The sequence below is a fragment of the Anas platyrhynchos genome, chromosome 22, assembly GCF_047663525.1.
Source record: "Anas platyrhynchos isolate ZD024472 breed Pekin duck chromosome 22, IASCAAS_PekinDuck_T2T, whole genome shotgun sequence".
NCBI classification, from domain to species: domain Eukaryota; kingdom Metazoa; phylum Chordata; class Aves; order Anseriformes; family Anatidae; genus Anas; species Anas platyrhynchos.
Window position 1 is genome coordinate 6,798,379 of NC_092608.1, and position 16,490 is coordinate 6,814,868.

Below are 16,490 nucleotides of genomic sequence, written 5' to 3' on the forward strand. Positions count from 1 at the left end.
GAATTGTTTGTTATAGATCGAGAGTTTTTTATTTATTCCTAATGTGAGACTGAGTGAAGAACCTTAGTCTCAAATCTGGAAGAGAATATCTGTTGTTTGTGTTTAGATATGATTATGTGATGCCAAAAAAAAAAAAGTTAAAAGGTGTTTAAAACAGAGAGGAAGAAGTGGAGCGAGATGGGTTTGTTCCAGCCTATTTGTTGTTCAGTTACTAGCTCTTGTATTAGTACACATCTTAGATTAGGCTTTTAAGTACTGTTGGGTGAAAAGAAAGCTGTTAACTCATTTTTGAAATTTTGTCATCCCAAAATATTATTTTGTCACTGTTCTGTTTCTCAGTTCACTCTTTCTAGTTCCTATAAAGCGTCACCATCTCCTCTTTCTGTGTGGTTTGATACCAGTTGCATTACTTCAGCTAGGTGGTGCTAAAACTCACTGTTCTTAAAATGCACATGTAACATATGAGGAATGTATGCTGTACCATGAGCCTTTACTGGAGCTGTGCAGTTCTAAGACATTACTAAAACATCTTTCTTCTTAACAGGATGAAGATTCTCTTTGTAATAAGCTCTGTACCTTCACCATTACGCAGAAAGAATTCATGAATCAACATTGGTAAGAATCTCTCCAAACTCATGGTCAGAATTTCACCCTGATATTTCCGACCATTGAGAAGAAAACAGTGCAGTCTGTAGAGTCTTCCTGAAGCACTGTCTTTAATAACTCACCTGACTTCTTTTGTGCAGGTATCACTGTCACACTTGCAAGATGGTTGATGGGGTTGGTGTTTGCACAGTTTGCGCTAAAGTTTGTCATAAGGATCATGAGATTTCTTATGCCAAATACGGATCATTCTTCTGTGACTGTGGAGCAAAGGAAGATGGTAGTTGCCTGGTAAAGTGTCTTGATGTCAAAATTCAAGTTGTGATGTCAAATTTCAAGCTGTGTATTCCTGTGGTATTTCGTCTTCTGCAGAGGTTTATGTTCTGCAGTAAGTTTTGTTGTGATAAGAGTACTAAGATCTGAAGGCTCTGGCTTTCCAATGAAGCCTCCTAATACACAGTTTGTCTGGTGATTTATTTTTTTTGCACCAAATAACTAAATAAGTGCATTGGCAAATCTCTGTCCTAGTGGCGACTGGGATTCTACCTACTGATACAGCATTTGCAAGTTAGCTTAAGCTACACAGCTGTCAGATACTACCTTTCCCACATTTTCCCCTAACAACAAAGAAATTTTATATTAAATGTGAAAGCTTTTCATATACTTGGGTGGAGAGTGGCATGCTGGCTACTGTTTTCATTTCTTAAAAAATGCATTTTAAGAGAATTTAATTCTCTTTCTTTGAAATTGCATGAATCTTGTTGCCATTGAAATCTATATTTGTTCTGTAAGTGATGAATTTGAGTCTGGTTTGAACTTTTAGCATTTGTGTCATCTGCAGGCTTTGGTGAAGAGAACCCCCAGCAGTGGTATGAGCTCCACCATGAAGGAATCTGCCTTCCAGAGCGAGCCTAGAGTGCCTGAGAGCGTCATTCGACATGCAAGCACCTCTCCTGCAGAGAAAGCCAAGGTCACCATCAGTGAGGGGAAGGGCCCTGATGAAGAAAAACCCAAGAAGAGCAGCCTGTGTAGAAATGTTGAGGGCTGTCGAGAGGAATTGCAGTCCCAGGTATAACTATCAGCTAGCTGTTAAAAGGTTCATGGTTTATGTTGAGGATCTCAGGCGGACTGTGGTGGTTATCAGTCATGGTACTTGATTTTTGGGATCTTCTTTCTGACAGTAAGGATCATAAAGGCAGCTTCAGGTTTTGAAAACTTGCTGAAATGCAGATCTTCCGAGGACCCAGCAGGAGCATCTTGAGCCTCACTTGTGATATTTGTTTCTTGTAGGCCAACTTCTCCTTTGCTCCTTTGGTGCTGGAGATGTTGAATTTCTTAATGGATGCCATTCAGATAAACTTCCAGCAAGCCTCAGCTATGGGAAGCAGCAGTCGTGCCCAGCAGGCTCTCAATGAGCTGCATACATTGGACAAGTCAGTAGAAATGACAGATCAGTTGATGGTATGATACTAAAGGGGCTATTATTATCAGTAATTAGATTACGGGTAGATTTTAAGCAGAAAAAGTCAGTGATGCACTTTCTTATGCTTTGTCTGCTATGAATGGCTCAGGTCCCAACTCTTGGCTCCCAAGAAGGTGCATTTGAGAATGTCCGTATGAACTACAGTGGTGATCAGGGCCAGACGATCCGACAGCTGATCAGTGCTCATGTGCTAAGACGAGTGGCAATGTGTGTGCTGTCATCCCCACATGGACGTCGGCAGCACCTGGCTGTGAGTCATGAAAAGGGCAAGGTGAGTTCTTTCATTATGTAAGGACTCTAACTGTGGGGTTGTAAAGGAAAATGAAATAGCCTTAGAACACTGAACAACAAATTGTGATTTGGGCCACCTGTCCTCAAATCTGGTTCTTCTGTCAAGTACTGTATGGCTTAAAATAACCTCTAATTTTTCAGAGAAAAGAATTTTTGCAGCAGAAGTGGTGAAAACAGTAAGGACACAGTCATAGAGATGAAATAGAAATGACGTTTTCTCCCAAATCCTAAAGTTGAGTAACTAAGCTCATTTTGTTTTGCAGATTACAGTCCTTCAGCTCTCAGCTCTGCTGAAACAAGCAGACTCCAGCAAAAGAAAACTGACACTCACGCGCCTTGCTTCTGCACCTGTTCCTTTTACTGTACTGAGTCTAACTGGAAATCCCTGCAAGGAGGACTACTTAGCTGTGTGTGGACTGAAAGTAAGTGTCTCACTAACCCTTTTCTAGGCCCTTGGAAACCTCATCTCAAAACCGTATGTATTTTTTATGTATTATTTTAAGGAGCTAGCTCAGAGCCAGGTCCAAAGATCTGTCACTAATTCTAGTTCATGAATCACTTCTTTACTAGATATGTGAAATAAAAGAAATGGTACATGTATGAATAATGCTGTAAATGGGACAATGCCTCAAAATAATACTTCTTAGTGTTTTTAGGTCAAACTTAAAGACGGGAGTCAAGAGTGCCTTAGTCTGTAACGAGTATTTTGTAGCAAAGACCCCTTTTTTGGTATTCTCCCAAATTTGGATTCAGCTTTCACAGTGTAGAATCCACAGATTTCTTCTTTATCTAAGAAACATCTGGACTAGACTTTTTTTTCTTACTGACTTCAATGTCACTCATATTAAGTGCAGGAATTTAAAATTCCTACTATATGAATCATTATTGAAGCTGAGAGGAATGCCAGCTTTTAACTCTGTTCTTGGCTTGATAGGGATACAAGTATTTTGTTCCAATATTTGACCTAATCTAATATTACTATTTTCATTACTCCAGGACTGCCACGTGTTAACATTCAGCAGCTCTGGATCAGTCTCTGACCATTTGGTACTTCATCCCCAACTAGCTACAGGAAACTTCATCATTAAAGCTGTGTGGCTGCCAGGATCTCAAACAGAGCTTGCTATTGTGACTGCAGACTTTGTGAAGGTATGTTTGGCCATAACCTACTCATGAGTTGTGGTTGTCTTCTTTCAGGCATTACATTCTGGGTCTCTTGATGAGTTGTATGTAGAAGAAGGTGGTATTCTTAGAAATAAATTAAAGATGTAAATTTGTGGTGTCTGACTAGCGTAAGAAAAGGCAGAGACAAAGAACACAGAGGAAAAAAAATGAACTATAATCTGTAATATAGGCATTCCCTTTCTCAACTTTTATCCATTTGAACTATGGGGAAAAAAAAAAAAAGTTTAATATCCTATCAGTTAACTCTTTCCTTGATTTCTCCCCGCAGATTTATGATCTCTCTGTGGATGCCTTGAGCCCAACATTCTATTTCCTCCTACCCAGTTCCAAAATCAGGGACGTCACTTTCCTCTTCAATGAGGAAGGAAAGAACATAATAGTGATCATGTCCTCTGCTGGGTACATCTATACACAGCTCATGGAAGAGGCAAGCAGTGCCCAGCATGGACCATTCTACGTCACCAATGTGCTTGAAGTTAATCATGAGGACCTAAAGGTACTGGTGACTTCTCTTTCTTGTGGTATAGGAAATGTGTCTTTATTAGTCTTACAGTTGGAGGCAGAAGTGTTTTTTTTTTTCTTTTTTTGAAGTTCCCTCATCTAGATCAATGAGCTTGGCATTCCTTTAAGAGAAATACCCTTGCAGTGAAAGGGAGTGGGGTTAAAAATGAACTCCCTTGATCCTTTCATCTAGGAAATGAAGCATGTTTTTCTCTGCCTGGCTGTGAAGTTACACCCAGCAGGGTATCTCAGCACGGAGATGCCTTTGGAGCAGTGCTGTTCTCTGCCTGAGGCTCTCCAGGGGTGCAGTAACCAGAATGGATAAAGTTACTGACTGTTGCTGAAGCTGCAGAGATGGAGTGAGACTTTGTATCTCGCCCATAGCTGGATTATAGCAGCTCTGTAGTCTTGGGGCATGCTAAGTTACAGGTGACTTTTAAAATCCATCCACATTTTACTCAGTGCTTTTCCCCGAGCCTGTTCCAAAACATGGAAATAGATGAGAAGAAGGCCCACAGGAAAGCTCTTTTTATGAGCTGGGAACATGGGGAGCACTCTGTGAGATTGTCATACAACATTCAAGCACACAGATGTGGTAGCTGAGGGCTCTAACTACAGCCTACGGGTATGCAATCTTAGTATCCCATTCAAAAGCCTTTGAAGTATCTGATGGATGAGTTCACTACAGAATTTAGCTTCGAAAATTGTCATCTTGGGCTGTTCTCTCTTACCAGTGGGGAGAGGGCTTTTGGAATAATTTGATCAGTTGAGAAACTTAAAAGCCTAACTGCTTGAGAGTGTTTTGGAGGATGCATATTTATCTTAAATGTTGTTTTTTCTCTCTGATCTTACAGGACAGTAATGGCCAGGTAGCTGGAGGTGGTGTGTCAGTGTATTACTCCCATGTCCTACAGATGTTGTTCTTCAGCTATTGTCAAGGCAAATCCTTTGCAGCCACCATCAGCCGGGCCAGTCTGGAAGTGCAGCGGCTATTCCCAATTAACATAAAGAGGTGAGACTCGGCTGCAAGGCTCTCCTGAGGTTTTCCTATCTGGCAATAAATAGCAATAAATATTGCTGATTGACAACCCAGTTTCAAATGGCCAAAGCCTGTGGTGAAGTTCCTCTTTGAGTGATGTTTTCTTGTTAATTTGCATGTTGCTCCTGACCTACTATCAGAATGATTTGAAACCAGAACTCGCTCTTTCAGCAGTGGGATGTGTATGCATCTCTTCCCACTAGGATTTCACAGCAGAAAGGTGGCTTCCGAGCAGCCGTGCTGCACTGTGTGGAGCTGCGACTCATGCGGCAGCTGGAACCGATGGGATTACCCTCCCTCGCGGAGGCTGCAAAGCAGGAAGCCTTTGTTTCCTTTCGGCACCAGTACTGCAGTGGACCTTGTGCATTGTGCATACTAAGGCTTATTTTCAGGCTCCCTTGCAGGAAACCAATCTCTTTTTTCTTGCCACATTCATAACATAACACATCCTGTCATCTACTCTGATAACCTGAGCTGGGCATTTCAGCCACAGATTCCTCGCTAGCTTGACACAAAGCCACTATCTTGAGTGGGCCCCATGGAAGGGACACGTTCCATGAGCTTTCTGGCCCCAGTCGAGCTTGGCTTAGTGTTTATCAACTTTTTTTTTTTTTCCAGTAAACAAAGGCACAAAGATTCTACTGCATTGGTCTTTGTTTAGGGCTGCTGGGTGTGCTGAAACATGGAACAGTGTCCATGGAACTGTGTTCACCTGGATTTTAACCTGTGTGCCAGACTGTGGTAGAATGTAGCAACGTGGTCTGTTGGTACCCCTAATAATAACCTGATAACAGGAGCACATGCTTTAAAAAGATAGCTGAAAGCCATTTTAAAATTACATTCTTGGCTTTGGGTATAAAATATTACCATGTAAGTGTCTTACCTTGAGTTTTCAGGGCTTCCTTGAGAGATCAGGGCCATGTATGAGAATGCTTGTGCCTTTTGCCTACTTGACACTTTCTCATATTTCTGACCTATAAACTGGGTACCTGTGTTCCTAGTTGTTCAGTGATTTGAATTCCTACTGTGGAAGAAGCTTTAACTGATTTAATGGTGGTGGGTTTTTGTGTGTTTTCACTTGTTGCTTCTTAAATCAGTGTCATTTTGCCCTTCATCTCTTGCAGTTCAAATGGTGGGAGTAAGACTTCACCGGCATTGTGTCAGTGGTCTGAAGTCATGAACCACCCTGGCTTGGTGTGCTGTGTTCAGCAAACCACAGGTGTTCCACTGGTGGTTATGGTGAAGCCAGATACCTTTCTTATCCAGGAGATTAAAACCTTGCCAGCCAAAGCAAAGGTTTGTTGTACTTCCCTTTCTTTTTGGTCCTTCAGATGTAGTCTCTTCTTGTTCCAATAACAAGATCTCTAGACTTTTTAATGCAAAGAACAGCAGTTGTCAGGTCCCTTCCTTAACTTGCATTGCCTACTTTTGCAGATTCAGGACATGGTGGCCATCAGACACACAGCCTGCAATGAGCAGCAGAGGACGACTATGATCCTCCTGTGCGAAGATGGCAGCTTGAGGATCTACATGGCAAATGTAGAGAATACCTCCTACTGGCTGCAGCCCTCTCTCCAGCCTAGCAGTGTCATCAGCATCATGAAGCCAGTTCGCAAGCGCAAGGCAGCTGCAATTAGTAAGGGACTTCTCATGTATCTCATGTAAGCTAGCAGTAGCAAATACAGATGTGAAGATTGATCAGCAGCGTGTAGATACTTCAGACATTCACATCTGATAATTAGCATTTAACCTCAGGGCTGGCCTAAGTATTGGCTAAAGTATGGGTAAAATCTTCCCATTGATGTCTGTAGCAATACATAGCTATCTGGCTAGCACAGGCATTTCCAAAGAAGGCAAGTTCATTTTGCTGTTGCTTTATCATAGCTTTGCCTCTTAAGAATGTTTCTTGCCAAAAGCATCCATCTTGTCTCTTATAGCAACTCGCACATCCAGCCAAGTGAACTTCCCTATTGACTTCTTTGAACACAACCAGCAGCTCACAGATGTGGAGTTTGGAGGCAATGACCTGCTGCAGGTTTACAATGCTCAGCAGATAAAGCACCGGCTCAATTCCACTGGCATGTATGTGGCCAACACAAAGGTAAATGGGGAAATAAGGGCATTCTCTTGGACTTACAGGTGATGTTATTGTCTAGATTGATAATATGCCTTTGTGATTTGTCTTCTGCAGCCCGGGGGTTTCACCATTGAAGTTACAAACAATAACAGTACGATGGTGATGACAGGCATGCGGATTCAGATTGGCACGCAAGCAATAGAGAGAGCACCCTCGTACTTGGAGATATTCGGCCGCACCATGCAGCTGAATATGACCAGGGCTCGTTGGTTTGACTTCCCTTTCACTCGCGAGGAAGCCTTGCAAGCTGACAAAAAATTAACTATCTTCAGTAAGTCATTGTTAATTGTTTGCTTAGACTGCCTGTTGGCTTTGCTCAGGCGTGTTGAAGCTACTTTGCTTCAGCTCATAGCAGGGAGGGTTTCCACAAGCTGTTTATTTGACCTGACCTCAGAAACAGTTTGAGGGGCAGATCTTGCACACCTAATAGCTGTTTCTTTAGGGCCCAGTTTCTTGCTGCAGCAGGTGAACATGCAGTAGCTCAGCTCAAGAATTTTGGGTGGCAGTAATAGAGAAGGGAAGTGGCCTTGAAAAAGAGATGAAACTGTCAGGATGGGCATATATTGACACAGCACAATTACTGTTCTTGCTGTAAGAGGCTATGCTTATTTTTATTCAAAAGAAAAAGTTTTGTTAGTCTTTAAAAAATTTCTCTCATCACCACAGTTGGGGCTTCCGTGGATCCAGCTGGAGTCACGATGATGGATTCCATAAAAATTTATGGCAAAACCAAAGAGCAGTTTGGATGGCCTGATGAACCCCCTGAGGATTTCCCATCTGCTTCAGTGAGCAATGTTTGTCCCCCAAACCTAAATCAAGGGAATGGTACTGGAGACACGGAGTCAACTACCCCTGCTGCTGCCAGTGGGACTGTCCTGGAGAGGTATTGCTGCAGTCTTTCTTTAATTTCTCCATGAAAATGGATAGTTGCTCTAGAAGGCACCTAGGTACCTTTGTGTGCCTTTCAAAACTAGGAGAACTTAAGGAGTTAGTGCGTTGTTCTCACTGCTGTATAAAACAACAGCAGAAAAGTGAATGATTGTCTCCTAAGGAGAACTTTGTGCTCCCTCTTGATTCATCTGGTGGATTAGAGGGATAGTTGTGTGCGCATGCTTTGTAAGCTCAGTTCACTTGTTATAGGAGTCTTGAAGAGCTGAAAGAAAATTCTGCTTTCTTGGTGCTTTTTCTCATTTCAAGTTAGCCCTCTATCATTCTCTGGAGCTCACAGTTTAGGTCTCTCTGACGTTCAGTTCATTTTGAGGAGGACTTTGTGTGTGACCTTGCTTTAGATGTGTGGTTCCTAACAGGTTAGCAATAGAGCCCCTATATTATAGGCTTTACTGTGGTGGAGACAGTGTTGTTTCCCCCTTCCATATCCATACTGAGGGTCAGAGCACAAGGGTGAGTTGGGGGATATATTTACAGAAGAAAGGGAACTTTTTGTATATCCATCCCATTTTCTTTCTCTGGGCTCATACAGCCTGTGCCATCAGGGTTGTAGAAAGACTGGCAAGCTAGCAAGGACAGGAGGGCAACAGGTCATAGAAGAAATAACGCTGCTGAAAAATGAGCACTGTAAGCCTCTTGACTCTGAGTAAATCATGGCTGATTGTCTTGCTGAAATTCCCACATAAAGGTTCAGAGCTTGAAGTAGTAGATACATCCAATTGAAGGATCTATTTGGACCTATTTTTTCCTGCCCGTAATTTCTCTTTTCTTCCCTTCTCTGCTGTGACATCTCCACAAGATGTCTCTCTATGCACGGACATGCCTTCCATTTTTTGAAAGCAGTGGAATTATATCCTAAAAACTTGGAACCAAAGGAAACTATTCTTTTTATTTTTACTTACATGTTACAGAACGCAGTGTGGTTACCTTATAAAGGGCCTCTTGAGTAGGAACAACTAATGGCAGGCAAGAGGCAGCTTTCCTTTCAGAAGTTCGATGTCTGTACTTCAAATTTAACCTTCAGTTGTGCTTTAAGCAGTGTGCTTGGCTTCTCTGTGCTAGGTGGCCTGGATCTCCTTCATTTGTTGTGCTATTAGGCAAGTGTCTGCTGCCCAAATAGAAGAGCCATGCTTAGATTTACTGTATATATTGCACTCCCAGCTTCATGATTTCCCTATTTAATTTGCCTTTTGCTTAGGATGTGTTCTAGGGAGTTTTTCTGTGAGCTTTACACATATTTTTTTTTCTTTTTCCTTTTTCTTTGCTCCCCCAAAGTTCTGAAACTGAGTCCCTAACCACCCTGGACCGGTTAGTATGCCATCCTTTTCTCTGCACGAATGAGTGTGTGTCAGAGAGGCAGACACATGATGTGGCTTTTGTTGACTGTTTTTTTGTTTTCCAAGTGACATTTGCTTCTTTACATTCTGGTCATTGCATGGCAGATGATTTAGCAAAATGTAAAGACGAGGCGGTTTGCAGATTTTTTCTGTACACAGCATAACTGTTGCTTGTTTGACAGACTCCTCTTTTTGCTTTGTCCCTCCTTACGTCTTTTTCTCCCGCTTATATTTCCCCACTAGCTTTGTGAAGGGTGACTGAGGGTAGGGGATTTCGATTTTATTTATCACCACCAGACCAGAGAACTATTGTTTCTTCTATCTTGTATCCAGTCCTACACTGTTATTTCTCCCCTTAATGCTGTCTCTTCCCTCCCTCTTCCTATATTCTTGCACTGCTCATTCTGGTGTGCCAGAGGGCGTTTCAGGTAGTTCTACTGCGAGATGTGAAGTGGTGCTGCAAGGGAGAGTCAGCACCTTGCTGCAAGTCGTAAATAAGGTTCTCAGTTGGGGCAAGTATTTTACTAGCCTGCCTTATTGCTGTCAAAACTTTGCATCCATCTCTCGCTTGGGTCATACCTGGTGCTCAGAGTTAATTTTCCTCTGGAGTACTTTGCGCTGAAACTCCAAATTGGAAAGAGCAACCTGTGTGAAAATAGCAAGCGAGTAGAATCTTGCTCCCTTAGAAAAGTCGGTTACGCTTTTTCCCATGTGTCATACCAACCCTTGATCTGCAGTCATATGTACGTACGTCTGTGGGCCATGGTGAATTGGTACTGTCAAGACAATCCAAGTTATCCCTGCTGCAGGCTGTGTAAGGAAGTGTTTTATCCTCTTTGGTAGAGAAAAGCCCCTGTCTTTCAGCTGTGGATTATTAAAGCAGTCCTAAGTTTGTCTGTGAGCGTGAGCCAGGTTTAACTCTGGTCTGTAACACAATGAAATGATATGCATGGTGCCTGTGGCAGGTTTTATCATGCTTTGATTTTGTACTTGGCATTCGTTAGCTGTCTCTGAGCTACTCATGACTGTAGCCTGCATAAAGCAAAGTGCTAAGGCGAGAGAAGGGTTGCTGTACTCAAGCCTGCTTTCCTTTCTCCCTTCAGGCTAGTAGTGAGTTCTTTAGAAGCGCTGGAAAGCTGCTTTGCTGTAGGACCAGTCAACGAGAAGGCAAGTAACTTTCTGAATACATTCTTGAGCTTTCAGAGATGGGGGAGGAGGGGCAAGATCATCAGCACCTCCTGCAGCCCTGGGGGCCTGATACGGAAGAGAGCCGCATCCATTTTGCTCAGAGCACTGATCTGAAAGTTGACTTAGCGAAAAGCGTTTGAAACTAGTTTAGAATGACAATTGGCATTTGCATTTATTGCTGGTGGGATTTTTGTGCTGTAGAGTGACCTCGTTTGCAAAATCATCGGGGTAGAAGCCTATAAATCTCAAAAGGACTTGTTTAGGCATGTGAAATGTTCTTTAAATGTCAAATAATAAATTGAGGGGTTATCAAAACTGTATTGCAAGAAGGTAGAAACTTGCATGCTCAGTGCAAGGAGGGGAGGTAGCCTGCAGAGAAATGGGACTCATGCATCACCTTAATGGTTAGTGAACTGAAGAATGTTTTTTTTTTTGTCTGTTCTTGGGAACAGGAGAAGAATAAGGTGGCTGCTCAGGAACTGGCTACTATGCTCCTTTCCATGCCAGCTCCTTCCAGCGTCCAGCAGCAAACCAAGAGTCTCTTGGCTAGCTTGCATACCAGTCGCTCAGCATACCATAACCACAAGGTAAAATGATGGTGCAAAGATTTCAACTACAGTAACTTGCTAGTTCATGTTTGAGGTGCAGCCTGCCCATAGAAAGCACTTTTTCCATGCAGTGTAAAGCTGCTGGCTAACTTTCCTTTAGCTCCTGCTGCCTGCCTTACTGGTATAGTGTTTCACTGAAGTTTCACTAGCTGAAATGCTTTTTGAAGATTTTGTTGGGAAATAATAGCAATCAATCCAGAGGAATCAGGATCTTGAAACACAAGCTTGTTTGTAAACTGTGTCAGTAGCTCTTATTTCTGTTTGCACGTGCATCTGACTTAGGGTGATAGGAGTATACTAGGGTAAGAAGTGGTTGGACTGTGCTAATATAATTGCAGTAAATGCATAGATGCCTGCAGGTAGGCATTCCTAACGATTTGAATGGTTATGTTTATACATTGGTCATCCTGTCTGCATTTAAGCCAGAGGGAAAGAAAAATGAAAATGAATTCTCCAGACAGATTTTTTTGTTGTTGTTACTGGGTGACTTTTTAATATTGTTCTTTATAGATGACACTGGCAAAGAGAATTAAAGCAGATGTCTCCATGAGCTATCCTGCGGGTGTATTTCAGCTGTTTTGCTGTTCTGCAGTCTGTTGTTTTTCTTTGCCTATGTTATCTTCTACTTTACAGGATCAAGCGTTGCTAAGTAAAGCCATTCAGTATTTGAGTTCCTCAACCAAGGAAGGAAAGGACCTTGATCCTGAAGTGTTTCAGAGGTTGGTCATCACTGCTCGATCCATTGCTATTATGAGACCCAACAATCTGGTCCATTATACGGAGTCAAAGCTGCCACAGTTGGAAACAGGTAGACAAGTCTGGATTTTTCTTGAGCTTTCTCTTGTGGTACCTGAAAATGTGTTGTGGTATTTGGTTCAGTGTGAGAGAGTCATATTTGAAATATGATACGTCTGAGATGGTCCTTGTAATGAAGACATCAGACCCTCTTAACAAAAGCCTTTTTCAAATAAACTTGGTGTTTCCCTGCATAGTAACACTTTGCTCTGCACAAGTATGACAGCTGTTCTTTGATTTGTACAGAGAGTGAAGAAGGGCAAGAGGCCCAGAAACATGCTGAAGGAGAAGGCTGCACGTTTATTACCCAGTTGGTCAACCATTTCTGGAAGCTACATGCATCGAAACCCAAAAATGCATTTCTCGCCCCTGCCTGCTTGCCAGGTATGCTAGCTCTTTATTTGCTATAGTCAAGGTTGTGTGTTTTAAGGAAGCCTATTTTGAGCTTGTAAACAGAAATTATTTGCTTCAAACTAGACTTAAGTTGTTAATGATGCCATGCATGCTTTATAAGGTATATCTCTGAATTCTGCTCTAAAACTTTTGTTCAAAAACAGGTGTGTATACTAGTAAAAAGAGGCTGATGATTGATTTATTTATGGTTGGCATTAGGGGATATTCAGTGGTGCTGGTATATGGCACATGCAGTATTCCATGTTCTATACAAGGTTGGTGTTCAAGCTCATTTTGGACTGAAGCTTCAATATTTTTGTGGCACTAGCATTGTGCTTTGAAGTCTACAAATAAAAGATGCTTCCTGCAGTGTCTTGATCTATGTGCTGAAATGGAAAGGTAGTTGATTGCAGCCCTACTTTTATTCCTCCTTAGGTCTGACTCACGTTGAGGCCACGGTCAATGCCTTGGTGGATATTATCCATGGATACTGCACATGTGAACTGGATTGTATCCATACAGCATCCAAGATCTACATGCAGATGTTACTTTGCCCAGTATGTAACCTTGCTATGCTCTGTATCAACCCATAACACAAATAACATGCCAAGTAAAATAAGTGTAAAATGATAAGATGAGGCAATAAAAATAGAAGCTTGCAGCCAAAAACATACAACCAGAGATTGATGAAGGAGAAATGCATCTCTCCTTGTTTTTTAATAATGTTTGTCATGCATTAACGTGTAATAATAAGTGCTGCTTTATGGCTTTTGGGAGAAAAAGGGAACTTAGAAGGTAGGCAATGACATACGCCTTATGTGAATTGTGACCAATCAGAAGTGTATTTTTGCCCGTCTTTCTAAATACAGTGAATAAGAACTTAAAGCGTAAGAAGTTTAATGATTACCTATTAACCCTCTAGGATCCTGCAGTGAGCTTTTCTTGCAAACAAGCTTTGATCAGAGTACTGAGACCAAGGAACAAACGGAGACATGTCACCTTGCCATCTTCCCCTCGCAGTAATACTCCCATGGGTATGAAAAAATCCATTCATCTTTGTCTTTAAATGAGCATGACCTGCTTCATTTGTCAGAAAAGACCCCAAAAAAGTAGCTTTTTTAATGGGACAAAAGTAGCCTTTCTTCATTCTTTTCCTTTCTTCCCTCTGTCTTGCCTCCCTACAAAACTTTTTTTTTTTCTTCTAATAGTCACCTTGTCTTTGATACTCTAGAATTCAAAGGAGAGGTCTCTCTGAGATACTCTGATTTCAGTGACAGCAAAGCTTGAGTATTTTATTGAAACTGTAGCAATACAGTAATACATGCATATTTTCAAGCCTTTACATTATCAGTAACAAAAATATGTGTGGACATAGATTAGGGTATCAAATCTGCATTCAAGAGATACTTTTTAGTATTGATATGAATTGTAGCTGTCATGGAATCTATTGGTAACTGTGAGTAAACAGTGGGTGGGTTGTTATTTTTTCTCAGCACTGATTACCTTGTTCATGATATGTAAGGAAAGAGTGCATTTGTGAATTAATCCTTTTTAACTCAGGAGATAAAGATGATGATGATGACGACGATGCAGAAGACAAGCTGCAGAGCTCTGGGATAGCAAATGGTGAACATATCCGACAAGAAAGCCAGGAGCAAAATGAAGTTGATCATGGGGACTTTGAGATGGTGGTAAGTCTAGAGTACTTCTCTTTGGAGCCTTTAAAGTCTGCTAGGTACTTGGGTTTAATTTGGTTACAATTAATCAATCCTTAGTGTTCCATTAGCTGGTAGTGGTTTGGCAAAAGCTCTTGTGTTTCTTCTCCACAGTCTGAATCAATGGTTCTGGAGACTTCTGAAAATGTGAATAATGGGAACCCTTCTCCCCTGGAGGCTCTTCTGGCTGGAGCAGAGGGATTCCCACCCATGCTGGATATTCCTCCAGATGCAGATGATGAAACAATGGTGGAATTGGCTATTGCCCTGAGCCTGCAACAAGATCAGCAAGGTAAGTTGTAAGCATTTATTGGTAGTCAGAAAGGTGAACAGAATATGGGGAAACTGGGAAAGAAGCAGAGCAGAAACTGTTGATGTGACCACCAACAAATCAAAGGTAGTAGAACTATGAAATATAAATGTAAGGCCAGAGTTAATGTGGTTTGTTTGTGGGAAGATACTCATTGTTTTCTTCTTGCAGGGAGTAGCAGTAGTGCACTTGGACTTCAGAGTTTAGGACTGTCTGGCCAAGCACCAAGCTCTTCATCTCTTGATGCCGGAACGCTCTCAGATACAACAGCATCAGGTAACTGTTCACTGCAAGGAATATATATATATAAATAAATAAACTTATATATAAGTTTAACCTAAATAATGATTTAAAATTCATTTGTAAATAAGATTTTGAAGAATCAGTTATTACCATTGGCTTCATGTATCTTTAATAGTGTATTTATGACCTTTTCTTGTTTTGAAAGACTTTCATTATGGAGTTCGGAGGAATTTATTTCCTCCTCTTAAAATAAAACAGACAAAGTAAATTATAGTTGGTATTTCCTTTGCATTTATAAACAACCAGCCATTGCCATTCAAGTAAATTAGATATTTGTCAGTTTGATAATAAGGTTTCCTTCTCAGGTATTTCCCCTCCACTGCTCTTAGCAGTCGTAAGTTTACTGATGAACACTCCACATTCCTTTTTGATTTGTAGTTGAAAATTGACACAAAATGAAAAGATAAATCTTTGTGGCTTTTCTTTCTTTCATATACAATTCTTTTGGAGTTATATTAAGACAGTGTTTTTACTTGTAACAGCTCTCTTTATTCTCTTAGCTCCAGCATCTGATGATGAAGGCAGCACAGCTGCAACAGATGGCTCAACTCTTAGGACTTCACCTGCTGACCATGGTGGGAGTGTGGGCTCTGAGAGCGGTGGCAGTGCGGTGGACTCGGTGGCTGGTGAGCACAGTGGTGAGTATCTCTTGCTGGGTTCTTGTCTGTATATCTGATTTCTACGGTAATAGGACTTTACCAGCATTAAGTGGGGTGGATAATACCTGGAAAAGAAGAAATCTGTTCTAAATAGGTGATGCCATGCATTGTTTTGCGGTTACCACCAATGTACCCTACAGACAGAATATTTGCTCACTTTCATAGTTCTCTAGAAGTGTGGAATAGTACTTTTTGCTAGCCTGTAATAAATAACAGTGCAGTAGCCTAGAGCAAGAATAAAATAATTAACTATACTGCAGCATAAATTGGGATGGGATAGAAGTAATTTTCTGCTTTTTGCTTGGGACTGACACCTACGTAAAGCTGAGTAAAACAGAATTAATGTATTTAAGGGCTGCCAGTAATCCGACTTCTATCAAAAACAACGTCCACACTGCCTGTCCTGTATAGAACACTTTTCTTCTGACTCAGTTTAAATTTATTGCTGTACAATCAACTCGATTTGTGCCACAAAGATTTGAGTCAAAAATAGTGCTGGGGGTGTTATATTGCACTGGTGGAAAGATGCTCTTTAAAATTTTGAAGGTAACCACGAACATAATCTCTTTAGAACCATAATTCCAAAGGGTAGTGCAACTTCATTGGTCGCTAGGAAGAAGGCAAGATGCACGTGCACTTATGCTGATACTGTATTTCCCTTTCTTCTTTTTCTTCGTTTCTTTTTCAGTGTCTGGCCGTAGTAGTGCTTATGGGGACACAACAGCTGAAGGCCACCCTGCTGGACCAGGTAGTGTCAGCTCGAGCACAGGTGCTATCAGCACTACCACAGGCCAACAAGAAGGAGATGGTTCAGAAGGGGAAGGGGAGGCAGAGGGAGACGTCCACACCAGCAACAGGCAAGAGGCTTTGTTTTCATTTTCAAAAATCACACATCTGTTGTGCAGGGTCATTGTTTGTAGAGGAGTGGACTGTAGGTCCTGAAGTTCATGGAATGGGATTTGTAACTTTGGACAGTAAAAATCAAAAGCCAATCT

General features: G+C 41.5%; 1 protein-coding gene across 5 annotated transcripts in view; it reads left to right on the top strand.

Moving 5' to 3' along the window:
- UBR4 (ubiquitin protein ligase E3 component n-recognin 4) overlaps positions 1-16,490 on the top strand; it is a 77,682-nt gene that overhangs the window by 24,000 nt on the left and 37,192 nt on the right. The window contains exons 36-61 of one of the 5 annotated variants that reach the window (XM_072026889.1): positions 545-615; positions 747-894; positions 1,445-1,672; positions 1,894-2,064; positions 2,175-2,357; positions 2,641-2,799; positions 3,374-3,526; positions 3,831-4,058; positions 4,918-5,075; positions 6,227-6,398; positions 6,537-6,738; positions 7,040-7,203; positions 7,294-7,510; positions 7,906-8,122; positions 9,463-9,495; positions 10,628-10,691; positions 11,165-11,299; positions 11,954-12,128; positions 12,362-12,499; positions 12,944-13,065; positions 13,431-13,542; positions 14,069-14,199; positions 14,338-14,515; positions 14,705-14,809; positions 15,319-15,474; positions 16,184-16,352. In XM_072026889.1, the coding sequence (XP_071882990.1) occupies positions 545-615; positions 747-894; positions 1,445-1,672; positions 1,894-2,064; positions 2,175-2,357; positions 2,641-2,799; positions 3,374-3,526; positions 3,831-4,058; positions 4,918-5,075; positions 6,227-6,398; positions 6,537-6,738; positions 7,040-7,203; positions 7,294-7,510; positions 7,906-8,122; positions 9,463-9,495; positions 10,628-10,691; positions 11,165-11,299; positions 11,954-12,128; positions 12,362-12,499; positions 12,944-13,065; positions 13,431-13,542; positions 14,069-14,199; positions 14,338-14,515; positions 14,705-14,809; positions 15,319-15,474; positions 16,184-16,352 (3,989 nt within the window). The remainder of the gene's footprint in view (positions 1-544; positions 616-746; positions 895-1,444; positions 1,673-1,893; positions 2,065-2,174; positions 2,358-2,640; positions 2,800-3,373; positions 3,527-3,830; positions 4,059-4,917; positions 5,076-6,226; positions 6,399-6,536; positions 6,739-7,039; positions 7,204-7,293; positions 7,511-7,905; positions 8,123-9,462; positions 9,496-10,627; positions 10,692-11,164; positions 11,300-11,953; positions 12,129-12,361; positions 12,500-12,943; positions 13,066-13,430; positions 13,543-14,068; positions 14,200-14,337; positions 14,516-14,704; positions 14,810-15,318; positions 15,475-16,183; positions 16,353-16,490) is intronic. The other 4 variants (XM_072026890.1, XM_072026891.1, XM_072026892.1 and 1 more) reach the window with 4 other exon arrangements.